This window comes from Eurosta solidaginis, chromosome 1 (assembly GCF_040869045.1).
Source record: "Eurosta solidaginis isolate ZX-2024a chromosome 1, ASM4086904v1, whole genome shotgun sequence".
Classification (NCBI taxonomy): Eukaryota; Metazoa; Arthropoda; class Insecta; order Diptera; family Tephritidae; genus Eurosta; species Eurosta solidaginis.
The window spans coordinates 365,908,507-365,935,651 of NC_090319.1; the positions used below are offsets into that span (position 1 = coordinate 365,908,507).

General features: G+C 36.1%; 3 protein-coding genes across 11 annotated transcripts in view; 2 read left to right on the top strand and 1 right to left on the bottom strand.

The window, feature by feature from the left end:
* Positions 1 to 1,945, top strand: part of Gprk2 (G protein-coupled receptor kinase 2) — a 266,074-nt gene extending 264,129 nt beyond the window's left edge. For 2 of the 3 annotated variants that reach the window (XM_067762858.1, XM_067762860.1), the window contains exon 12: positions 1,311 to 1,945. The gene's annotated coding sequence lies outside the window, so the exon portion shown is untranslated. The remainder of the gene's footprint in view (positions 1 to 1,310) is intronic. The other variant, XM_067762859.1, reaches the window with a different exon arrangement.
* LOC137238178 (methylthioribose-1-phosphate isomerase) overlaps positions 1 to 27,145 on the bottom strand; it is a 66,905-nt gene that overhangs the window by 33,133 nt on the left and 6,627 nt on the right. For 2 of the 7 annotated variants that reach the window (XM_067762862.1, XM_067762865.1), the window contains exon 2: positions 1,678 to 1,944. In XM_067762862.1, coding sequence (XP_067618963.1) covers positions 1,678 to 1,809 — 132 coding nt within the window. In that variant the 5' untranslated portion in view covers positions 1,810 to 1,944. Of the gene's footprint in view, positions 1 to 1,677; positions 1,945 to 5,134; positions 5,273 to 6,697; positions 6,919 to 18,355; positions 19,013 to 27,145 lie in introns of those variants that run through there. The other 5 variants (XM_067762861.1, XM_067762867.1, XM_067762866.1 and 2 more) reach the window with 5 other exon arrangements.
* LOC137244935 (splicing regulatory glutamine/lysine-rich protein 1-like) lies at positions 24,627 to 25,507 on the top strand. Its single transcript, XM_067774712.1, has one exon. The coding sequence runs from the start codon at positions 24,846 to 24,848 to the stop codon at positions 25,188 to 25,190; it is 345 nt and encodes a 114-aa protein (XP_067630813.1). The 5' UTR covers positions 24,627 to 24,845; the 3' UTR covers positions 25,191 to 25,507.

A 27,145-nucleotide genomic window follows, 5' to 3' on the forward strand; every position in this document is an offset into this window, starting at 1 on the left:
GGGCGAAATCGGTTGAAGCCACGCCCAGTTTTTATACACAGTCGACCGTCTGTCCTTCCGCTCGGCCGCTAACATGATAACTTGAGCAAAAACCGATATATCTTTACTAAACTTAGTCCACGTACTTATCCGAACTCACTTTATATTGGTATAAAAAATGACCGAAATCCGACTATAACCACGCCCACTTTTTCGATATCGAAAATTACGAAAAATTAAAAAAATGCCACAATTCTATACCAAATACCAAAAAAGGGATGAAACATGGTAATTTGATTGGTTTATTGAGGCAAAATATAACTTTAGAAAAAACTTTGTATAATGGGTGTGACACCTACCATATTAAGTAGAAGAAAATGAAAAAGTTCTGCAGGGAGAAATCAAAAGCCCTTGGAATCTGATCGGGGTATTACATATATAAATAAATTAGCGCTACCCGATAGATGATGTTCTGGGTCACCCTGGCACACATTTTGGTCGATATCTCGAAAAAACCTTCACATATACAACTCCCTTATAAAACGCACATTAATACCTTTAATTTGATACCCATATCGTACAAACACATTATAGAGTCACCCCTGGTCCACCTTTATGGCGATATCACGAAAAGGCGTCCACCTCTCCCTTTTAACACCTTTCATTTGATACCTATATCGTACAAACGCATTATAGAGTCACCCCTGGTCCACCTTTATGGCGATATCACGAAAAGGCGTCCACCTATAGACCTAAGGACCACTCCCTTTTAAAATGCTCACTAACACCTTTCATTTGATACCCATATTGTACAAACACATTCTATAGTCACCTCTGGTCCACCTTTATGGCGATATCTCGAAAAGGCGTCCACCTATAGAACTAAGGATCACTCCCTTTTAAAATACTCATTACCACCTTTCATTTGACACCCATATCGTACAAACACATTCTCGAGTCACCTCTGGTCCACCTTTATGGCGATATCTCGAAAAGGCGTCCACCTATAGAACTAAGGATCACTCCCTTTTAAAATACTCATTACCACCTTCCATTTAATACCCATGTCATACAAACACATTCCAGGGTTACCCTAGGCTCATTTTCCTACATGGTGATTTTCCCTTATTTTGTCTCCAAAGCTCTCAGCTGAGTATGTAATGTTCGGTTACACCCGAACTTAGCCTTCGTTACTTGTTTTTTTTTTTTCACTTTATTACTTCTATAAATCTAACCAAATAATATGTTACAGCCAACAAAACCAACTTCGTTACTTGTTTTTTTTTTTCACTTTATTACTTCTATAAATCTAACCAAATAATATGTTACAGCCAACAAAACCGTAAAAAAATCAATTTCATCTTTAACCTGAATACCTAACCACGTGCTTTGTTTGTCTACAGACTTTTCGTATCAGTAAAAATCACGCATGGGAGTTTTGCCGTAACATCGTAATATGAAGCAAACAACTTGGCGGTATCTAAATATATGAAAAACCTGCACATAAAGGACATGCTCACGACTCACAATAGTTTTAAAAAAATGCGGTGTTAAAAAAGGGATTTAATATTTATAACATAATAGAGATATAAATATTGCATGTAGTATCATAATGTAGATAATTCTTAGCATACAATATAAAATAAAAATAAATTCCTCACAAATGTAAACAGTACACAGAATTTGCTTTTAACTCACCTGCATTTTATTAATTGCTTTCCATCCATCCTCCACACCTTTAACGGCAACATATTTAGAATGCACAGGCAGCAACAGCTGATCCAAAATATCCAACTTTCCCGGAACGTATTTTATAGATTGTAAACTCATTTTCAGTGTTTTGGTTTTTAGTATTTTATTTTATCTTATTTAAAAAAAAAATTTGTTTTTTAATATTTTTATTTTTATTTATTTTTTCATAACTTTGACGCAATTCAACTGCAAATGTACAAAACTACGAAAGGCCTATACACCTTTATTATATGTACACATGTATTGGCATGTATGGACGGACATAAATCCATTTCCAAATAGCAAATATGGCCAAACAAATTATAAACAAAAAAACACCAAAACCTACACACAAAACTAATGGAAATCTTGTTGTATGTTTGTACGTATATGTAACATTTGTCGATTCACACAAAATTTATTTCTTCAATAAAGCGAAATTTGTTGTCGCCATCAGCGATACTAAAATAGAACTAAGTGCCTTCATTAAAACCAACAAATAAATAATAAATAAAAACACTTTCCTTGACGTTGGCTGAACATCTCTTGCCGGTGTTGATCGCTGTTCGATCGTCAACTCAAATACCGATGACCGATTACAGCGATTGTGATGGTGGTCGCATATGCACGAGTGTGGGGGGCCAATATGAGCTGCGGATACGCGTGAGACGCTCAATTGCCGCAAGCAACAAAATAATTGTAAACTTTACCAAGTAGCGCAACTAACAGCTGATCGCTCAAAATTTACACACACACACAAATATCACTAATGGCCATATTACGGAAATCTTAGGGAAATTGAAGTTAAATTTTTAAACAGACATAAAGTGTTATAATTTTGGAATACATAGCATCTAGGACACCTTAATTGCAGTAATTGAAAGAAAATGTTTGCTTATACTCAAGTATTTAATTATTTTTTCTAAATTTATCTTTAATATTGATGCAATGATTGATTCAATGCAACTCTGGTCTTCCTATTGTTCTTCATTCCACTCCATTCGAGTGCCTATTTTAACGGCCTGCGAGTGCCTTCCACTCTATTCGCAACATAACCTCGAATTAAGCTGCCAAACTATATAGTAAACAATGAACAAAATGGCACAACAGTCAAAAGGCTAAACAAAAGTATGGAAAATATTATGGCGAAGGCAGAGGATTTTGTTGCTAATTTAATGGTTTAGACATTAGATTCGGTGATTTTTGAAAAGATACAAAATCGTTCAGATGCTGGTCCAAAGTTGACGACGAATTAGCTCGAATACAGTGGATGTGTTGCGAAGAATCGGCAATCATCCATGGGTACAAACGTGCTCGGCGGGCCCACGAATTTTTTAGGTACACAAAAAAGAAAAAAGGCAGTCTGCTCACTCCAGTTAATTCAAAGGGAATCTCGACTTGAGCAAAAACGTGTGAGAGCTTCTACCTCCAGAGACGATGAAACGGAAGCCCAACGAAATCTTCGACTTGAACAAAAATAAAGCACAAGGGCAATCACTAACTATCGCTGACTTGGATTTGATAAATTCGTGTTTTTCACATGGCCAATTATACGTCGCCTGTTCACGAGTCGGTCACCAAAAAATTTATTTATTTACACACCTAATGATAAAACCAAAAATATTGTTTATCCGTTAGCATTAAGATAAATAAAAATTTCCTTAAATGATGAAATCTAATTCAGATGTTTTTCTTTGGCGCAGCAACGCACGCCGGGTATTGCTAGTGTTATATAAAAAAAACTCCGTCCTCTTGGCAAATACAAGCAGCTTTCTGCTTCTAAATCTGATAGCTGAGTCACTTCTAAAAGCTAAAGTCTTAGCCTGGCGTACGCAAGACACAAGCACATCTTGATCTTAACCTTCTGCAACCCGCCCGTTCTACATCTCACGAGGCCTAATTTAAATTTTAATAACAAACGAGACGTCATTCAAAAGCTAGATATACCAGAAGACAGCGTCTAATCAGAATTCCCATCACATGTCTGCAGTCTTCTATTTTTATTTAGTACAATCAGTAAAAAAAATTCAACCTTGAGAATGTAGTCCAATAGTAAATAGGATGCCCTTAAAGGCAAGCAACAAGAAATTAACCAAAAAAAGGTTGTGATGTCAGTCTGCTTCACCTATTCAGCAATCACAGCAATAAAAGGGTGAGACAAAAACTGCAATTTTGTATACAGAATACTGCTTACCAAACTTAACATAAAATTTGTAGGGAAACTTTGACTTTAATTCGTAATTTGTAAGCTCTTAAAAATTACAATTGCCTACTACTTCTAGCACTCCCACTCACACGCGATACTTTTGGATTTTTTTCGCGATTGTTTTGGTACTATTTCGAGATTATTTGGGGAACAAGCTAGGCAAGATTTCGCGACTATTTAGGGATTCTGTCGGCATTATTTTGCGATCGTTACGGGATAATGTTGTGATCATTCCAGAGCAATTTTGAGATATTTTTGGGTTAACAATTGTTTTTGTTTTTATCGGCCTATTGATAAATGATTCAAGGTTCGATTCGAGCTCAAGGCCAGAACAATAATTTTTTTTTTCTAATGATAATTATTGTTATTTTTTAATTTTTCTAAATTTGAAAAATTGTATTTTGTTTTTGGAATAGTAAGTAGAAAGTTTTTCAGACAACCTGCCATAGCTGCGCAGATATATCCATTTCGAAGGGTGCTAAGCCTTCATCATCAGCTATACAGCGTTAGCGCAGCATGCCTAAAGCGTACTTTCTACTTACTATTCCAAAAACAAAATACAATTTTTCAAATTTAGAAAAATTAAAAAATAACAATAATTATCATTAGAAAAAAAAATTATTTTTCTGGCCTTGAGCTCGAATCGAACCTTGAATCATTTTGGGTTAATGTTAACAACTATTTCGGGATCATTTGGTGACTATTTTGGAATCATTTAGCAAGGTTCGAAAAAATTCCGTTATGAATACTGGTGTTTTGATTTGTTATAGAAATCTTATTGGCTTGTTAACGATGACAACAGTTATCGAGAAGCTATCGGTATATTATTGGTGAATTTTAGACGTGTTATCGGTTTACTATTGAAAAGTTATAGATTTTTCATCGAGAACACATGGATTTGTTGTCGACAAAACATCGTTTTTTATCACAAATTTATCGATTTGTTATCGACATGTTATCGAACAAATCTTTGTCGTCTATTCGCAACAAATTGATGAAACTCCGATAAAAACTTGATAACAAATCGATATTTCTTCGATAAAAAATTGATAACCTTTCGCTAACATATTTAGAACAAATCAAAATTGTTTCGATAAAAAATATAAGCAAATTGTTATTTTTTTGATCACAAATCGGTAACTTTTCAATAACAAGTTGATATTTTTTTCGATAACTTCGATAATAAACCCTTTTTTTCGGTTTCTCGCCTTCACTTACCTTTATTTTAGTTCAAACCGGTCTTTCTCTGTGAGAAAACAGAACCAGCGCTACCGGCATTTAACAATTATTCAAAGAACGGCCTTTAAATAACTGTTTTAATTGAAGATCGTTTTCCTGAACTGTTATATGCGATCTCTGACAGAAAGTGTTATAATAAAAAACAATTCGTGTAAAAAAATATCGCTATTTCAAAATGTTTGGTGCTTGTTTAAACTCAAAATCTGGCTACTATGAGGGAGATGTTGGTGTAGATAATGAACGTGCAGCTAGACGCTGATGAAGCTTCTTACAAATACCACGAAAAATTGCCGTATAATCTTATTTAAGAAAATGGTTCAAAATATGCGTAGCTTAAAATTACATATAAATTTATGTGCTAACAGATAAATATCCGGCCAACGCAACACTAGTAAAAAGAGCGACTATGTAAGTATTGCGATCTCCATTGATAAGCTTATGCGAGGGTTGCTACTTAAGTTTCGTACAACACAAATACAAGTAACTAATTTTATTGGAAAATGGCTTATTAATTAAATTACTTTTCATGAAGACCAGTACAATTTTGTTTCCATTTAAACCAAATATTTGGTTCATTTCACCAACTAATTAACAATGCAGGTTAGTTGTTGTTCTAAATAAGGGATTGCCATGGCTCAATCTCCTCAAAACCTTTTCTTGCGGGGCCCATAACCCCGCTGTCTTGCAATAATATTTCTGTTGATGCGACAGAATTGATCAAAGCGCTGTTTTATTGTTTTATAACTTTTCTCATTTTAACCAATTCGATAAATTTTTCTGGCATTGAGCGTTGATTTTGTATTTGGCTTTAATCTGGGATTGTGATATTCCTTCCCTGTTGGCATCGATAGTCGGTTATGTATTGCCGGAGTCAGCTCATCGAGATTTCGCTCGATTTCAGCAGAAGGAAGTTTCGATAAATAGTCGATGAGGGCCAAAGCAATTCATTTATTGGGATTCATATGCATACACCGCCGTCATCTGGCGTTAGCTTTCTCGGTGAATAAAACGGTGAGTCAGTATTTGCCGGCAAAAGGAGTAAAATCGATGTTTTTCAACTGGTATAGCTATGTAAGTGTGTTCAGTGGCCTTCCTTGTTAGTTCATTAGCAGCACTGTAAGCCATCCCTTTCTGAGACCAACATCACCACTGCTGTGCACCAAGAGCCCGTCTGCAACCTATTGCTACTTTGTGTTTCTGCCCTAAAGAGCTTTGATCGCTGTTTGACTGTTTGTAAATCGATTTTTTCAGGAATTACGTTTAATTTTTAATAGTTTTCGGAAAGTTGACGCGACTACTATCGATTTCGTTCGTAGCTTACTAAAGGACAAACAGCACTGATCTTCATTTTAGGGTTGATTCATTCCTCTTCGAAGTTTTAAAAACTTTCTTTCAGCAAGCATCACATATCGTCTTATGTTTCTGTTACAGAACTTTCAGAGTACTTTAAGGACTAAAACTTTGTGATATTCTTATTTGTGTGTTGGCGTATCTCAAAGCTTAAATAACAACCCTCGGAACAGAGACTAATTATCTATTTACTTGGCATGATTTACAAGTAATCAATTAACAAAAACAATACTAGAAAAACAAAACGCTATCAAAGTTTGCCGAAAGTAATCACGATCCGGAAATATTTCGAATACGCAACTGCTGATGACCATACAAAATAAGTAAAGAAATAAATAAAAAACAAATGACATCCAAAAACGCGCAAAACTGAAAGTAATCGTTAAACAATTCCGCCGGCAATCGCAAATGTGACTGAGTTGACAACAAGCCAAGGAGGTGCTGTGAATGCTCACGAGACATTAAAATATCAAACGTTTTATTTATCAGCAAAGATAAATAGTAGCGTGCTCCGCCTACCACACCGAATGCGCTGGGTTCACAACCCGGGCAAAGCAACATCAAAATTTTAGAAATAATGTTTTTCAATTAGAAGAAAATTTGTCTAAGCGGAGTCGCCCCTCGGCAGTGTTTGGCAAGCACTCCGAGTGTGTATTTCTGCCATGAATAGCTCTCAGTGAAAACTCATCTGCCTCGCAGATACCGTTCGGAGTCGGCATAAAACAAGTTGGTCCCGTCCCGCCAATTTGTAGGAAAAATTAAAAAGGAGGACGACGCAAATTGGAAGAGAAGCTCGGCCTAAAATCTCTTCGGAGGTTATAGCGCCTTACATTTATTTATTTTAAAGATTTTATGTACATTTGTACGTTTATAAATGCGGTCCGTCGGAAACCACATGTACCCTATAAATATAAGCTGTAGCTGAATAAGTATGTATGTACATACAAATATACCTTAGGGAGCGTCATGATTATAGGAGGAAAGACATTTTCCTATACTTGCTGAAACCATAGCACCTTGATCAAATATCGCTAAGGATCTCTTGAAATGGTTCTGAACAATTGGTAAAAATTTAAGCTATTTCTAAAGAAAACAACAATCGAATCAACTTTTGGGCTTGAATCACATTAGAGGTCAATTTGGTAACTAGTTAATATATTAAGGCTCAAGCGTTGTGTCTCAATAACGGCTAAACTTGAAAATCATAGCGTTCTAATTTTTTATAATGCAAAAAATGTTGTTTCTTAAATTCTTAACTTGCACTCAAGTGTGATTTTCTAAAAAGACTCAAATGTAAGTTTCCAATACTACAGTATTTTCCTGAAAATAAAATAAGATATGTACTTATAGCCTATTTTTAATTCTAAACAATTCATTAATGCCCCCAATAACTTGTTATTTTTGCACAATAAACAGCTGTTGGAAGGCTGGAGAAATGTTTTTTCGATAGATTAACCCTAATGTACTATATGTATATTTTTGTGTGTATATATAATATTTTAAGCCTTTTTAAAAGTTTACGTGTACAAGCAATCATAAACGATAGAGATAAATAGAAGCCTAATAATCAAGACAGTTGTTATCATGTAAAATTCAAAAACATAGCGAAATTGTATTTTCACACCATAATAATAAGCTGTCGTATTTTGAATTTTTTTTTAGGGGCAGAAGGCGTGAGTACTAGAGGTTTACACCGGTCACCTAATCGACGGCGGCGGCGTAGGCTCTATTATATAACGGCGCGACGACAAAGTGATCGGCGTAAACCTCTGAATTGAATGGCTGGACTTCAGAGTATCACATTGTCTACAACTAATGAATATGGAGGCATACTGCTGACGTCAATGGTATTTTTGATGATCTGGAACAATATCATTAACTTGCGGATGAGTATCTGGGAGTCTTGTAAAGCGAAAATTTAAAAAAAACTATATTCGGAAAGGTTTTGTTTATATGTATTTAAGAAAGTCGACGTTTCGGCCATTTCGGAAATATCTGCGGGTTTTGCCTCAAAATCTCGTAGATCGTTCAAAAAATTTCCCTGCCGCGAGAGCGAGAAATACTTAAAATGGTCACACTTTGTAGCGTAGTTTCACAGAAGGAAATGTTCTGGACTAACTCTAATACCCGTCGTCGCCACTATTTCTTTAAATCATTTGTGGCTACATGCTGGTAACGCACAAAGGCGAATTACGGTTGCTATCAATTATCTACTAATAGTTAACGATTAGAAACAATGCTAAATTTTTGTTGATCGCGCCAAAGGGCGCCCTCAGTTTTTTTACCTGTTTCTGAGAGCTACAATTCCCGACGTGCCAACAGTAGCAATCCCGACACCAGTCGCTACCACGCATCCTGGCTCTTATACCATATGCCAGCACAGAAGCCATATGACTGCGATTTCGAACTCATACGTTCGTCGACGTCACTTTCCTAGAAGCTCTATGTACAGCTCTGTCATGTCACGTGTTGGTCATATTTAAACATGGTTGACAGGCTGTATCCAATGTGATTCACTCCAAGGGACTAGTTGGGGATAGGGCCGCCAACTTTAGGAAATGTCAAACCGGGAGACTTGGCTGTTGAATGATGAAGTGTGAAAATCAAAATTAAGATTTCAAATGCTATTTTATTGTTAAGCAAATAAAGTGATTTTTCAAACCCTTCTCATACGTGTTGAAGATATGTATATGCAACTTAAGTATGAGCCGAGAATCATTTCAAAGGAGAATTTAAACCACTGGAGCCTACTAAAGGATTTTGCATCACTGATTTTGCTTATTCTTTCAGCCAATCTGTATATAAAATTCGGCAACTTTTTCGGGTAACTTGCTTTTTTAACAACTTGAGGACAATTTGAAAATATGTTCGACTTGGGACATTTTATTCAAATTCATTGTACTTTATTCATGTTTTGCAAAAACTATCATAAAAATGTTCTTTAAGTGTTTCGTTTTAATAACTTTGTGAATTCGATGATACGAAATCCGTGTTAAGCTGGCATTGAAATCGCCCGTTTTCTCAAATAACTTTTGAACGGTATCGGTTTAGTATCGGACCAATTTTCGAGATGAACAATAAATGGCCTAGACAGTCTTGAAAGAATAGAAAATAAAGTAACGCGCCGAACGCCTCCGCCGCGCCGATATTTTTGACATTCGGCGGCGGCGTATATCTCTAGTGAGTACGAGGAGCTAGAGCTGCTGACCACCAGGAATAAAACGCGCAAAATGTTACCAAAATATTCGGGAAAGCGCCGGGGCAAACTCCTGCAAAAACGAAAACGGGGACCTGGTAACCTATGTCAAGGATTTGCTTAGATTATGGAGGGAACACTTCTCTATGCTCCTAAATGGACGAAACGATGAAACACCCAGGGAATATGCTGAACCCAGAACCGCAATCGATGATGATGTTTAATTAATGTTCGCCCACGTGGCTATAACGGGGTCAGAACTGCAATACGCAGATAAAAAAATAACAAGGCCGCGGACGCTGATGGATTGCCTGCGTATCTCTTCAAATACGGCGGCGATGAGATGCTAATGCGCAAGCATCAATCGACGATTGGAATCTTAATGTTTTTTGCCCAATACACAAGAAGCGGGAGCCTGCAAACTGTGCCAACTAACGCGGAATCAGCCTTCTTAGTATTGCATTTAAAGATCTGAAAAAACTTATTGTGCGACAGATTGAAGCTCAGCGTGAATCGGCTAATTGGCCCATATCAGTGTGGCTTCAGACCTGGTAAATCTACCATCGACCAAATTTTTTTTATACGCCAAATCTCGAAAAAAGCCCGAGAAAAAGGAACCGACACACATCACATCTTCGCCGATCTTAAATACGCCTTCGACAGCACTAAAAGGAGCTGTCTATATGCCGCTATGTCTGAATTTGGTTTCCCTTCTAAACTTTTACGGCTGTGAAAAATGACGTTGACCAACACCATCGGCTCAGTCAGAATTGGAAACGACCTCACTGAGATGTTCGAAACTAAACGAGGTTTCAGACAGGATGTCACCCGGACATCGTGCGCCAGGAGAAAATAATACAAGCTGAGTAACTTAACCACTCTGGAATAATATTCTATAAAAGCGTGCTGTTACTGAAGTACGTTGGCGACATTCATATCATTGGATTTAGCACTGGCGCCGTAAGTTCTGCTTGCCCCAAACTGATGGTCATATTGATAGTGAATTAGCACAAAGCGAAGTACCCGCCGTCATCAAGCAAAGAGTCAGCGTATTTGCATCTTGGCAACCAGGCCACTGCTGGCAGCCATAATTTCGAAAGAGTAAACGACTTCGTATATTTGGGATCCAGCATGAACGCAAACTACAATATAAGCTTAAAATCCCGTGAAGAATCACTCTTGCCAATAAATGTTACTTTGGACTGAATTAGCAATTGAAAAGGAAAAACCTCTTTTGCAAACGAAATGTGTGCTCTACAAGTAAATTATTGTACCCGTTCTAATAAAGTCAAACGCCGCAAGAAATTCAAAAAACTCAAATATCTCTGCGGAAACATTGAAAAAACAAGTGAAGGTGTCTAAGTTCGGGTGTAACCGAACATTATATGCTCAGCGTGAGCTTCAATTGTACCTTTCATTTCAGATAAATTACTTTTCTACATAACACGTGGCACCGCCCGTTTAAAAACAAAATGTCTCCCCATTTCCTCTTACAATAAAACTTGATAAGTGAAATATCATTGATTCAAGACAATTTTTTGCTAAGTTATAGCTTATTATTCTAGTCTGCGACCCTTTTAAACCTTTTAAACTTGTTTTATATCTAAGTTGCCGTGGTCTTTAACCGATCCCGTCCATTTTTACTAGAAATATTTTCTGCTATAAGGAAAATATGTGTACACAATTTCATTACGATATGTTAATTTTTCTTCGAGCTATGGCTCCCGAAACATAGAAAATCGCTTAGGCATAAAAAAGGCGGTTCCACGCCCATTTTCAAAAATTTTAGTGTTTTCCAATTTAATGTTATAATTCAATTTAGAAATTTGTATTCTATTGATACAACGCTCTTTTTTGCTAAGATATAGCTTATTTTCGTCCACGACCCTTTTAAAAATCTTTTATATAAAAGTGGGCGCGGTGTTTAACCGATCTCGTACATTTTTTCTAGAAATATTTCCTGCTATAAGGAAAATATGTGTACCCAATTTTGTTACGATATGTTAATTTTTCTTCGAGATATGGCTCCCGAAACATAGAGAATTGCTTAGTCATAAAAGGGCGGTGGCACGCCCATTTTTTTAAATTTGAAGTTTTTCCTATTTATTGTTATAAATCCACTTGGGAAATGAAATACCATTGTTATAAAACTCTTTTTTGCAAAGATATAGTTTATTTTATTCGTCCACGACCCTTTTAAAAATCTTTGGTCCTTAACCGATTTCGTTAATTTTTCTTCAAAGCATTCCTTATGTGTGCAAAGCACGCTGAGTATAATAACCATCAACTACCAAAATGCTCGCGGCCTTGGATTTAAATTAAGTACCCTTTTAAACGGTTTTTTTAGCTTGACTTGACAGGCAGGCCGCACGGCCGTTGTGAACGAATTTTGTAATTGAAATTTAAGTAACTTCCTGATAAGCTACAAGCTTGAAACTTGGAATATAGTTCAGAACCCGATGACAATGCAATAATAAGAAAAAAACTCCGATAGGTGGCGCATGGATCGAAATATTTCAAAAAATCGTATTTGTGGTCCGATTTGGTTCATATTTGGAACACATAATACATACATGAACAGAAAGCCACCTATGATGTCCGATTTGGCTAATATTTGGAACAAATATTACATACAGTCCGGTAGAAGGGACATCAAAATATTTTGGAGTTCGAGGAGGGACAAGCATACGTGGCGCAGAATCGAGTAAAGTCTTTGGAAGGATTATGTATTGAGGACTTAGATTGTAACAAATTGTCAGGAAAGAGTCCTTTTAATAATGAGTCACTAAATGAACTAAATAGAATGAGGAATAATAGGCAATTAAATAAAGACTAAAAACTTGAAAATAAAATAATTAAGAAAAGATGTTTAAGTTAAACGGTTTTATTGAAAACAATACTTACGTGAAGTAATAACAATACTTAAAGCTAGTAAATAATTAGGTAGGTCCTAGGTACTAGTCATTACACTCCTCATCAATCTAGGGCGTTGATCAGACAATTAAATAAAAGCGTTGGACGCGTCAAATTTCTATTAATAGTCATAAGTAAGACCAACTGAGCCTTAATCAGGTTATGCTACGCCTCACATTTTTAAAAATTTCACATGCCCAACGCTTATTTATATTTATTGTTTTCAATAAAACCGTATAACTTAAAACTCTTTTTTTAATTATTTTATTTTTGAATAGTTTTGTTTTTCTTCGCAAGCTATAGCTTTTACTGAAACCTGGTTAAAAGGGGATAATTTTAACTCTGAACTTTTCTCAAGCAAATATGTTGTTTATTGGCGTGATCGTGAAGCTCGAGCAGGTTGTTCTTATTGCCATTGACTCAACGCTTCCATCTGAGTTGCTGCTGTTGGACATCGCAACTGACATTGAATTCATAGCAATTTCAGTTTGTTTATCTGCTGCTGTATATACTGCCACGATCGAATATACACGTTTATAGTTGTCATAGCACTGTTATTTGTAGTTTGTACTCGCAATTGCGTGACAAAGACCGCCTAGTAGTTTTTATATGCATAGCTCCACTGTTTTTTAATGCTATCTGATGTTCTCCTTTGAACGCATTTCTGGGTCATGCAGGATATCAGCCAATCTCTTTGTCGTATCTTGTTGCCTAAGCCCCAAAAGTGTTCATTTAGCACCAACCAATCTCGCTCACTAAGCTTTTCACAACACTTGTTTCCACACTTTTTACCTACGCAGGGATTTGCTTTAACTTCATACAGCTTTCATTTTTTACCCCGAAGTCTTTTAGGAAGTTTTCGTTTCTTCTTGTACCCTCTTGTTCCAATGCATATCTCGTTTTCTAATTCCCCAGAATATGTCTTTTCAGACTCAGTATCGCTATTTGGCACCAGTGAGTTATTCTTGGTCGTTCATTGTTATAAAAACACAGTTTTGTTATTTTATTTTAAAAATAATATAAAATAATTAATCACCTTATTTTGTAAAAGCTTCATATTAAAACATAAAACAATTTTATTGCATTTCACGAACTTAAGCAGAAATGATTTTATCAAACTAAAATATATATTTTCGTTTTCAGCCATATTTTTTTCTTTTTGCAAAATGGTTGCTTAAATCATGCATATACAGTATAATTGCAACAAGTGCTTTTGCGAACAATATAAATATACACGATAAAAGTGAAAATAAACATTACTCATAAGATACCACAGAGAAGCACTTTTGAGGTAAGTAGCAATTTGCGGTCACAAAAAAGTAAACAAACCTCAAAATTCACTTACACTAAAAATTTCTTTTTGATTTAGCTTGATAACGGTACTATTCTCTATTATAAAAATTTGTGAGATGATTCAGATCATGCAAAACTATCGGTTTTCAGCAAAACCGGTAAACCACCTTGGTTCTCAAGGCAACTATTTAGACTGGATAATATTAAGTCTAGATTGTATAAGCGTTTCAAAAGATCTGGAAAATCTGTGAACTTTTCTAAATATTTAGTGGCGCGCTCCAACTGTCTTAACCAGCAATGTTATAAAGGTTACTTATGGTGCTGCAAATTCCTATTTATTAACGACCCGAAACGTTTCTACAGTTTTGTTAATTCGAAAAGGAAAACTTCTGGTTTTCCATCTACTTTTATTTATGGGAGCAAAAACGCTAATTCCGATCATGAAATCGCAGATTTGTTTGTTGAATTCTTTAAATCAATCTATTCATCCCAATGTGTCCAGTCCGATGTTTATCCATACAGCTTGGAAAGTTCTAATAGTATTTTAAACCCATTTATTGGGTCAGACGGTGTGCCCGGTTGCGTTCTTAAGTACTGTGCTGTCAGCTTTTCTGAACCTATCTTAAAATTATTTAAATTGTCTCTCGAATTCGCATCATTCCCATCTATTTGGAAACAATCGTTTATCACACCTTTGCATAAAAAAGGTAGTAGGTCTAATATTGAGAACTACAGAGGCATAGCTAAGCTCTCAGCTATACCTTAAACTTTTGAGCAGATAATTACATGCCAGCTTCAAAGCTTCAACATCTGTGTAGCTCTTTAATATCACCTTGCCAACATGGGTTTGTAGTCGAAGATCAACAACTACCTACTCGCTTGAATTTACGTCTTTTGTTATAAATGGTTTTTATACACAGCTGAGCAGAGCTCACAGAGTATATTAATTTTGTTCGCATAACTTAACGGCATAAACTAATCGAGATAGATTTAGACTTCTATATATCAAAATGATCTGGGCGAAAAAAGAAATTCATTTAGCCATGTCCGTCCGTCCGTCCGTCCGTAAACACGATAACTTGAGTAAATTTTGAGGTATCTTAATGATATTTGGTACGTAGATTCCTAGCTCATCTCAGATCGCTATTTAAAATGAACGAAATCGGACTATAACCACGCCCACTTTTTCGATATCGAAAATTCATTACAAAAGACGGATAAAGCGATGAAATTAGGTAGGTGGATTGACCTTATTACGCAGAATAGACAATTAGTAAAATTTTGTACAATGGGCGTGGCACCGCCCACTTTTAAAAGAAGGTAATTTCAGTAATTTGGCAGTCGTTGAAGATATCATGATGAAATTTGGCAGGCACGTTACTCCTATTCCTATATGTGCGCTAAATAAAAATTTGCGAAATCGGATGACTTTTTAAAAAAAAAAAATTTTTTACGTCAAATTTAAACAAAAAATTTAATATCTCTACAGTATATAAGTAAATTATGTCAACATTCAACTCCAGTAATGGTGCAACAAAATACAAAAATAAAAGAAAATTTCAAAATGGGCGTGGCTCCACCCTCTTTCATTTAGTTTGTCTAGAATACTTTTAATGCCATAAGTCGAACAAAAATTTACCAATCCTTGGTAAGGACATAGCTTCTATGACGGTAACTGTTTTCTGTGAAAATGGGCGAAATCGGTTGAAGGCACGCCCAGTTTTTATACATAGTCGACCGTCTGTCCTTCCGATCAGCCGTTAACACGATAACTTGACCAAAAATCGATATATCTGTACTAAACTTAGTTCACGTACTTATCTGAACTCACTTTATCTTGGTATTAAAAATGGGCGAAATCCGACCACGCCCACTTTTTCGACATCGAAAATTTCGAGAAATGAAAAAATTCCATAATTCTATACCAAATACAAAAAAGGTATGAAACGTGGTGATTGGATTGTTTTGTTGACGCAAAATATAAATTTAGAAAAAACTTTGTAAAATGGGTGCGACACTTACCACATTACATACCAAAAGTTGTGCAGGGCGAAATCAAAAGCCCTTGGAACCATGGCGGGAATTCACTTCGTGGTATTACATATATAAATAAATTAGCGGTACCCGACAGGTGATGGTCCGGGTCACCCTGGTCTACATTTTGGTTGATACCCATATCGTACAAACACATTCTAGAGTCACCCTTGGTCTACCTTTATGGCGATATCTCGAAAAGGCCTAGGACTATAGGACTAGGGCCCACTCCCTTTTAAAATACTCTTTAATACCTTCCATTTGATAACCATGTCATACAAACACATTCCAGGGTTCCCCTAGGGATGAGGGACCCGTAAAACTTACGGCTTACGCAGATGACGTTGCAATTGTCATAAGTGGAAAGTGCCTTCCAACGATTAGTTCTTTGATGGATCGGGCGCTTCGCGATATTCATACCGGGGCATCTAATGTCGGATTGAAAGTCAATGCGGAGAAGACGGATATGGTCTTGTTTACAAAGAGGTACAAGGTCCCAAATTGGACCAGGCCTAAGTTAGGAGGGGTGACCTTACAGGAGAAACCTTGCACAAAATATTTAGGAATCATCCTAGACAGTAAGCTGTCATGGAAGCTCAACGTGGAGGAGAGGGTCAAGAAGGCCTCAACGGCACTCTATGCATGTAAAAGAATGCTGGGGTGTACGTGGGGCCTATCGCCCTCACTTTCTCATTGGGTTTTTACAGCGATTGTAAGCCCTATTCTATACTATGGAGTTCTTGTTTGGTGGAAAGCCACACAAAAAACAACATACCTCAAAAAATTAGAGGGGGTATGCAGACTATCGATGCTTAGCATTACGGGAGCCCTGAAAACAACCCCGACGGCTGCACTGTATGCCATTTTGCACATCCCACCTGTAGACCTGGTAGCAAAGAACAAAGCGTTAACGACCGCAACCAGGCTCGATGCTTCGGGGCAGCTTGAGCGCCGACCATATGGCCATAGTAGTATAGCGTCATCAATCACAAGACGAACAGACTACATGATTCCCTATCTGCGCTTCGAGGGAGATCTTAAGGCCACAATAGAGGTGGACGGTTGGCGCAAGGGTGCGCAAATGGCGGACGAGGCGATACATGTGTACACCGATGGTTCCAAAGTAGTGGAAGGAGTAGGGTCTGCGGTATACTGCGCTGATCCGGAAATAAGCAGATCCTACAGGCTGCCGGATTACTGTAGCGTTTTCCAAGCGGAAATATTAGCCGTAACCAAAGCAGTAGAAACCCTGGAAGAGAATAGCTTAAGCTGCAACCGTGTTAACTTTTATATTGACAGTCAAGCAGCAATTAAGGCAATAATCTCGCATAGCATAGCATCTAAATGCGTGTTAGAGTGTAAGCAGTCTCTGGAGAGAATCGGGACAGGGAGAAGCATACATCTATATTGGGTCCCAGCGCATATGGGAATAGATGGGAATGAAAAAGCGGACGAACTAGCTAAAAAGGGCGCATCCCTTGAAGCTTGCTCCGTAGATGTCCCAATTAGATTGGGCGAGATTAAGCGAAGTCGAGAGGTGCACATGATCGACCAAGCGGGAAAGGCGTGGGTTCAAGCGCGGGGCTGTAAAGTGTCGAAGATTATGTGTAGGTCTTACAACCTTAGACTAACACAGTTGCTCCTATCATTAAAAAGAGAGGACTGTAGACTCATGACAGGTATTCTGACTGGACACTGCCTGCTGGCGTCACATGCCTTTAAACTAGGCTTGGTCAGTGATAGCAGATGTAGGAAGTGCGGGTTGGAGGAGGAAGCGATCGAGCACGTTCTGTGCTCGTGCCCTGCACTTGCCAGGCTAAGACTCCAGCTATTAGGAGTGATACAGCTGTCAGATCTAGAAGCAGCAAGTGGCTTAAGTCCTAGGAAGCTTCTAGTATTTGCCAAGAGGACGGAGTTATTTTATAACATAAGTCCTGGTTTTTGATAGGGTTTTTCAGTTTGGTCGTTAAACCAACCTTCTGGTAACACTACGGACTAAATCAGTCTATGTGAAGTCCTCATGGACCGGCCAGTTCAACCTACCTACCTTAGGTTCATTTTCCTACATGGTGATTTTTCCTTATTTTGTCTCCAAAGCTCTCAGCTGAGTATGTAATGTTCGGTTACACCCAAACTTAGCCTTCCTTACTTGTTTAGATTGCAAACAAACAGATGTCATTTACACTGACTTTAGTAAAGCGTTTGACTCTGTTAATTATGAGCTCTTAGTTCACAAAATTGATCTACTGGGATTTCCAGAGCTTTTGTTAAATTGGATTTCAAGTTATCTTGAAAATAGGACACAACGAGTTTTCTTCAAAAAAAATGTTCAAGGTCGATTGATGTAACTTCTGGCGTGCCCCAGGGTAGCCATTTGGGTCCATTACTTTTTACCCTGTTCATTAATGACTTACCACAGGTTATCTTGCATTCCAGAGTTTTTATGTACGCAGATGATGTAAAACTTTGTTACACATATCTGCCTTCAAACTTGTCCTGTTTTAATCAGCTTCAGGCCGATCTCGACTCTTTTCAAAGCTGGTGTACTGCAAATTTACTTTTTTTGAATTGCTCTAAATGCAAGCAAATGACGTTTCACCGGGTGAAGCCGGCCCTGACATCTAATATACTTAACGACAACCCTTTGGAGCGAATATCTGGTGTAACTGATCTAGGTGTAATTTTCGATCCGAAATTAAATTTTAATATACATATATCCACCACTATAAACAATGCAATTGGTGTACTAGGATTTATGAAACGTTGGGCTAAAGAGTTTGATGACCCTTATTACACCAAGGTCTTTTATATCTCGCTGGTACATCCCATTCTCGAGTATTGTTCAAGTGTTTGGTCTCCAACCTATCAAAGCCATATAAATCGGATTGTGTCGGTCAAGAGACAGTTTTTAATTTTTGCGTTACGAGGTCTCAACTGGGAATCAAGTACGCGTCTTCCTTCATACAGAAATAGGCTTCTTTTAATTAATTTGCCATCTCTAGAAAATCGTAGAGCTTTACTCGACGTTATGTTCATTCATCAGCGTGATTCGACTCCCCTGACCTAGTCAGTCAACTAAATTTTGCTGTTCCTGCTAGGGTCTTCAGACATTTTGTGCCTTTTCATTTACCTCTATGCCGGTAAAGTTTTGCTAGAAATAGTCCCCTGCCTCGTTGGTGCTCACGTTACAATGATTTGTACAACTGCATTAGCCTTGAATGTTCGTTTGCCGCTTTGAATACTGCCATACTCTTAGGTTTAAGGGCTAATTAAACTCCCTTAACCCCAACGCTTGTCGTAACCGTACCCATATCCATAACCATCTCCAATGTGATCGATTAATGGTGCCTTAACCTATCATGAAAATTTCATAAAAATGAAGAAAACGCAAAAAATTACAAACATATTCCACAAAAAATAAGTCTCTTAGTCATAACGTATCCAAAACAATTAATAAAATCTACAAGAAGTTATTAAATTCACCAACTCAAATATTTTTAGGTTATGGATATGGCTAGAAACCAAAAACCAATTGGTTGGCTAGGGTATGGTTATGGCGCTAGCGTTATGGTTACATTGATTTCCATAAGGTAGGTTCCATCAGCTGTTTTATCTGGTTATGGTTTTATGGTTATATGTCACCATTAATTGGCCCTTTAGTCTGATATTTTAATAAAATTTTTCTTACGCAATACGATGTCAAATTTTATAATTAATTTTTACGTATCTCTTTTAAATTCTTTAATCTTAAAGATGGCTTTGTAATTACATGCAATCTATTACAATATTTAGTCGACCGCTTTGTATTTGTGTCGACTAATAAAAAAATTGCCCGGAAGCATAGACACTAACGACATCTGGGGGTCAATTCCCTAACTGTGAAAAACTGAAAAATGTACACTTATTGAAAACTCATTTGCACACACAATTTACACTTTAAATTTTCATGCGATTCATCAAACGCCATGAAAACAAAAAAGTCATTCTGCAACAGTGCGTATGAGTTTTGAATGTCATAAAAGTGTACACTGGCTGCCAAGAAAACTCACGAAGTTTTCATCAGTGAGTTTTTTTGTTCACAGTTTTGCTTTACAGAATCAGAATTTCAAAGTTTACACAATTTCTTGTGTACACTTTAAAACTCACAGTTACCGAATAGGGCCCCTGGTGAGGCGGCTCTAAGAAAATAAAAGTGTGCGTGTTGAGGTTAAACCGACACTTATTGGTCTCTTTCCTCATAAAATTATACCCAGGTAGGCTTTATTACAAAAGTCGGTATTTTGGTTGCTTTTCTGGCGTTGTACCCATTAATCGCCATATAATTTTGATTTGAGGTCAAAAAATCGGCTCGTGTAAATGAGCTGTAATGTACTTTAGGTTTGTAAAAAAACACCTTCTTAACCATAGTTCGGCCGGCAATTTTTATACTCAGTTGAGCAGAGCTCACGTTAAAGCTGTATTTTTATTTTTTGAGTTCGACAGAACTAGTTAAACTCGGACTTTTAAAAATAAAAGTTCGGAAATAAAAGTTAAACAAATTTCTTTAATTCGGATAAGCCGTTTCTTTGTTATGAAGCCAGACTTTTATTTTTAAAAGTCCCAGTTTAACTAGTTCTATCAGACTTAGGTAATAAAAATCCGAAAATAATTTTTTTATCTTGATCCAAATATATTAAAAGTGCAAAATTAATAGTTTTTCAGGGAATTATATTATAAAAGGAATAACAGTTTCCGTCCCTGCCCGTTACAGTTGTCTATGACTAAAATTATAAAACCTTATTTTGTATTTTTTCTACTTAAAATTCATGAAGTTAAGGTTCGGAAAATGAGTTAAAAAAAATATAAATTTTTTTTTTAATTAGTTTTTTTTTTTTTTGTGGGCGGAATATGAAAAAGTCACCCCGGTGACTCGTCGGCCGAACTAGGGTTAAGGTGAGTAAAGGATATTTGTGCAAGTGACTCTAGACAAAAGGTATATAATGAACAATACGTGGTCGAATCTAAAGCAAAGAAGGGCGTGATATTTGAAAAGCGATACAGTTTACACAAATTAACGTTTGTATATTTTCATGCACATGTGTATAACTATACGCAAATAATCGCAATGACGACAGTGATAATACCGGTTGTTTAGTTCCTACATAATATTAGGCCGTTTTAAAAAAATATTTGAGCTTTCTTTTATGTGGATATTTTGGTTTCACATCTTCTAATTCATATATCGAGCATATAACTACTAAAAGGCTTAAGCGACCAAAATAAAATTTTACAGTAGACGATTTTTTTTATTGAGAAAATATATATATAGAAAGCGACTTGTCGCTTAATCCCGAATTGTCTTAAGCTGCAGTTACCCACCGACGTGTGTAACGTACGTATACGTATGCCGCACGTACGCACAATTTTAAGCAAAATTTATGCCCGTAGTGGAAACATCAACTTTTTCTATTTTAATTTTTTGATGTTGTAAAAGGCTGGAATTAATATAAAATAAGTATGAATAGATTACATATTTATTAACTGCAGTTTTACATAATTATGTCGAATTATTTTCACAATTTTTTAAACTTTAATTAGGTGTTTTTACATAAAACTGCAAACGGTCAAAAATTAGCGCACAAAAATTTACTAGATAACTCTGTCTAGTGAGAGCGATCAGCTGACACGTTCTTACGGAAAAATCAAAATTGTTTTGATTTCTACGTTCCGGGCTACGTACGTACGTGCGTTGAACGTCGGTGAGTTTTCGTTTACATTGCACATTCATAAGATAGGTCGTGTCAGCTGACACGTTTTTTGCACGTACGTTCGTGGGTAACTGCAGCTTTAGCCGTTATACATATGATGATACGCAATCCAATTCTATCTCCTTCTTGTACGAATGAATGAATGAATTTTTTTTATGTGGACTTATGGGCGAATCCCAAATAAGTTCTACCACGAACTAAAAATTCAAAGTAGTCAGAATTTATTTTGGGTCATTTGCAGTGAAAGCTGAATATGTATATGTATAATTCTAGACAGAGGAGCATTACATTAAAAAAGCCCTTTTCTGATTTTTTTATTTGACCCGTTTTCCGACAAGTTCAAATGGATCGGTATTATTTCTGTAAATTAGCTATCTCTAGGACTTTATTTAACATTAAAAATAAAGTCGAAAAAAGTTTGGATACCGGAGTTATTCTGATTTGATTTTATAAATAGCTGTGTGCCGCGTTCGTTACCAAAAAATTTTATAAGTTGTTCCTATAAGCAAACATGCAATTCAAAAAAATGAAGCCTTCAAACGCTAAGTAGGCATGTGCACTTCTGTCAAAAAATAAAATCATTTTTTCCCGAGCAGTCGAATCATTGTTTACTATATAGCGCAACTAACAGCTGATCGCCCAAAATTAGCACATTCATACAAACATCACTAATGGCCGTATTACGAAAATCCAGGGATGCACCTTAACGTTAAGCTAATCGTTTATCAAAAAATTTCCACCGTTTCCGTTGAAACACTTCGAAATATTATCGATAAAGAAATTATCAAGATAAATTGTATCTCGTTTTTAACCGAAACGAAAAGATTTCGTTAACGTTAAAAACGTTAACAAAAACGTGATACTTTATGTTTGAATTGTGCTGGCAATGCTATAGCCATGGTGAAGCCGTAAGGTAGTAACAGCGAGCGGACATACACACAAACTCCATGTAATTTGTTTGTGTAATTCGTTGGTGGTAATGTCAAAAATACTCTGAGAAATGTTCGTATTGTCAAAATTCATGAGAAAAGTTGCAATCAGCTTGGCTATTGCTTTCACCTTTAATGACTCCGCCATCAATCAGCTTTGCCAGCATAGTTTGAAATTAATAATGAACATAAACGATTTGATTCCGTTTTGATATGGCAGAAAACGAAACAAAATCATTTCGTTAATTTGACGTTCTTAACGTTAATAAACGAAACGAAATGACTTTGTTTCGTTTATTAACGTTAATTATCGTAACGAAATGATATCGGTTCGTTGGTTAAGGATGCCTGTGAAAATCTTTAAAGTTAAGAGAAAAAGTTTGTTTATATTTCAAGTATTTATTTATTTTTTATACATTTATCTTCAATATGGATGCAAAGATTGAACGTATATTGATTCAATGCAACACTGTTCTTCATCCACTGCCTTCCACTCTATTCGCAACATAACCTCAATTTAAGTTGCCAAACTATATGGTAAACAATTCTATGTAGTTTGTCAGCTTAAACTGAGGTTACCTTGCGAATAGAGTCGAATCACAAATCACCTACCCTGATTGCGCATTCACGAGTTCAAAATTGCTTCGCTCTGCGCATCTACGTCATAGTCAGTGCACGGACTTTTGAAAAGAGAATTTTGGTAGACGAAAAATTAAAATAGTGGTAGAAGTTGGTAGATTTTGTTCCAAGAAAACAATATCTACAGTTTATATTTGTACAAAACAATTCATAATTTATTTGAAAACAATTTAAGCACATTTCACGGAAATAACGCTTTAAAAAAACATGTAAACAAAACAAGAAAATATCTACATGTAAATTTATATATACATCGCTTATGCCTATATGATACTTGCTTTTTTCCTGTATTTCGAGCTTGAAATACTAACGAAAACTTACCAAAACGTGTAATTACAACAACATTTTTCCAATGTACCAAAAATACTGCCACAGAATAATGACTTCGGCATGTTATCGTTTTCTTAAATCATTTTTTTATTTTCATTCAAATTATTCACAAAAAACTGATGATAATAGCGCAGGAAATTATTTGCGTGCTCATTTACTACATTTATTTCATAAACAAATTTATTTCTTGTTTGAATTTGTGCAATAATTTTTCAAAATGGGTTAGTTTGGGTAGTCACCTCTTCATGTTATTTGGGTGTGCTCGGCAATTAAAAACGTTTACTTAATGATCGCAGTATTTGGTTTCAATGCGAATATATTGAAATGTTGGTAGATATTTGGGCTTTGGTGGTGGTAGAAAATGAAAATGGGCTAAGAAGTTGGTAGATCTACCAATAAATTGGTAAAGTCCGTGCACTGGTCACAGTTGATCCTTGAGCTTAAAAAACAGCTGATCTAATGTTTACATGCGCATTGCGCAATCTTCATGTGTGATTTGTGGAGTCGAATGGAGTAGAATGGAGGATGGCGGGACCAGCAGTTGCATTGCATCAACATACCTTCTATCTTTGTATCAATATTACTTGCCGTCTTTCAGTGAGTTTTACAGCTCCGGCTCACGCTCAATTCTCACGGGAATTCTCTGGATCATTGAGACTTGAGAAGCAGATGTCGTGACATTTTCGCACACGTGAAATGCGATAGGCAGATGTCGCCGCTGTTTTTAATTTAACTTATACGGCGAAAGGCTAAGCAGCGACATCTATTTTTGAAAAAGTAGGTATATTCAAGGCCGCGTTGCCAACCTAAAATGAAGTAATTAACAAATTATCTGGCTCACAAATTGAACCAGACTGGATTTATCTGACTCAAATCGTTGTTGCATTTACATGCAAAATTATTTATCTGGCTCAGGATTTTGCCACCGGATGATAGCTAATGATAAATGTAGAAAAAATAACTAAATATTTGAATATAAGAAAACATTTTCTCTTAAATTACTGCAAATAAGATGTCCTTAATGCTATATATTCCAAAATTATCACAATTTATGTGTTTAAAAATTAAACTTGAATTTCCTTAAAGATTTTCGTAATATGGTTATTAGTCATGTTTGTCTGTGTATGTTAATTTTGAGCGATCAGCGTTAGTTGCGCTACTAGTTAAGGTTGACAATGAGTCGAATTAACTATTTTGTTGGTGATTAAAATTTTCCGCGTTCGTTGCCGTGAGTACAAATATTCAGTTAAATAGTTTAGATGGAAACAACAATGGAGACAGAGAGTTCCAAAAAAATGAAGAGGTGGCGGAAAAAGATGAAAGAAAATTACAGTAAGTGGCAGCAATATAAAAGCAAGGAAGCAGAAAGAAAACGGAAGTTTCGAATGAAACAAAAGGAAAAACTAAAAAAAAATCAAAATCTGCTTGACGAAAAGCGAGAGAAGGATCGCTTGCGGCAGCAAAGATTGCGCCAAAAAAAGAAAGAAGATTTTATTAAGAATGTGAAGAACCGAGAATACACATGTAAACAAACGAAGGGGAAAGCTATGAAAAAAGAGGAGGCTGTGTTACCAAAAAACTTAAGAAAAAAAGAGCAGTTTTAAAGAGTATATGCAATAAGTACGTATATCACTAAAAAGGACTGTCATGGCAACAGGGAGAAGTTAGCACTTAATCAGAAACACGGAAAGACGGAATTAGCGCACAACTGGTGGTAAAAAGGACACAGTGCTGAGTAAGGGGAAAACATTTAATGCTTATGACGTTAGGACAAGCACACGAACGTAAGCAGGAAAGTTTTTGTTATTTCATTTAGTTTAAATTTTTTTTAGTATTTCCATAGCTGCACTTGAAATGTTATTTCCGTTAATTTATTTATTAGAGTTTCAATAAAAAAATAAAAAAATTTAATTAACCGCTATACCATATGTTATTCATTGAGATGACCACCGTGGTAAAGAGGTAATGTATTGGCCTTTCATACCGAGGACCCAGGTGCAAGTCACGGCTCAAGCATCATTAAATATACTTAATACGCCGGGTCGATTTGTGGGGAGGCAAAAAAATCGCCCATTGTTCTGTGAAAATCATATTCTAGGGATCAAAATAAGAAACTTTGCCGAAGGAACCATACATCTAAAACGAATTCTGATGTCCCCCCCTTTGGGTCGTAGGGGCAAATTTTGAAAAATCCCACTTTGAAATGCCTATGTTTTTTTTCTTTTTGGAGTTTATTTTTCTTTTTAGAAATGAAAATGAATTTAACTTAGTAATAGAAAAGAAATTAAAAAAAATTATCAGAAATTAGCGTTTTTACAACCCTCTTTTAAAACCAAAGCATCACTGTGATGCATTTGCATGTCGTAAACATAGTTGTGTGGGTTTTTTATTCAACCGTTTTAAAAAATGAAGGTATCACTGTGACACAATTGCAGATCGTAAAATTGCTTGTGTTGTTTTTTTTAAGCCACCACAAGACACAGCAGGTAGAATTGAAATTGCCCCTACCCAAAAGTTCGACCCAAAGGGGGGGACATCAGAATTCGTTTTAGAGGTATGGTTCCTTCGGCAAAGTTTCTTATTTTGATCCCTAGAATACGATTTGCACAGAGCAATGAGCGATTTTTAAATCCTAACCTATAAAAGTTTTTCTAAACGCAGTCAGCATACAACTCGTAGGCCCCACCAATTTGCAGGAAAGATTAAAAATTGGTAGCACACCACAAATTGGAAGAGAAGCTTTGCCAAAGACTCCTTGGAGGTATACCGCTTAAAAGATGTATTATTATTATTCGCTATGTTTTTTTTACATCTATAGACGTTTACGTTTAAACTTTATATTGACTGCTAAGCGTCAAACTTTATCTACTCTTCTGAAATTGCTGCGCATATAATTAGTAATACAAAATTTCAATACGCATTATACTCAAATGCAACTGATATATGTGTATATGCTTCACCTCTATAATAATCAGGCATGCTTAACCAACGAACTGATATCATTTCGTTACGATAATTAACGTTAATAAACGAAACAAAGTCATTTCGTTTCGTTTATTAACGTTAAAAACGTCAAATTAACGAAATGATTTCGTTTCGTTTTCTGCCATATCAAAACGGAATCAAATCGTTTATGTTCATTATTAATTTCAAACTATGCTGGCAAAGCTGATTGATGGCGGAGTCATTAAAGGTGAAAGCAATAGCCAAGCTGAATGCAACTTTTCTCATGAATTTTGACAGTACGAACATTTCTCAGAGTGTTTTTGACATTACCACCAACGAATTACACAAACAAATTATATGGAGTTTGTGTGTGTATGTGCGCTCGTTGTTACCACCTTACGGCTTCACCATGGCTATAGCATTGCCAGCACAATTCAAACATAAAGTATCACGTTTTTGTTAACGTTTTTAACGTTAACGAAAGCTTTTCGTTTCGGTTAAAAACGAGATACAATTTATCTTGATAATTTCTTTATCGATAATATTTCGAAGTGTTTCAACGGAAACGGTGGAAATTTTTTGATAAACGACTAGCTTAACGTTAAGGTGCATC

Excerpts from the sequence above, each read along its gene's own strand:
- LOC137244935 (XM_067774712.1), top strand. The coding sequence starts at position 24,846 with ATGGAAACAACAATGGAGACAGAGAGTTCCAAAAAAATGAAGAGGTGG.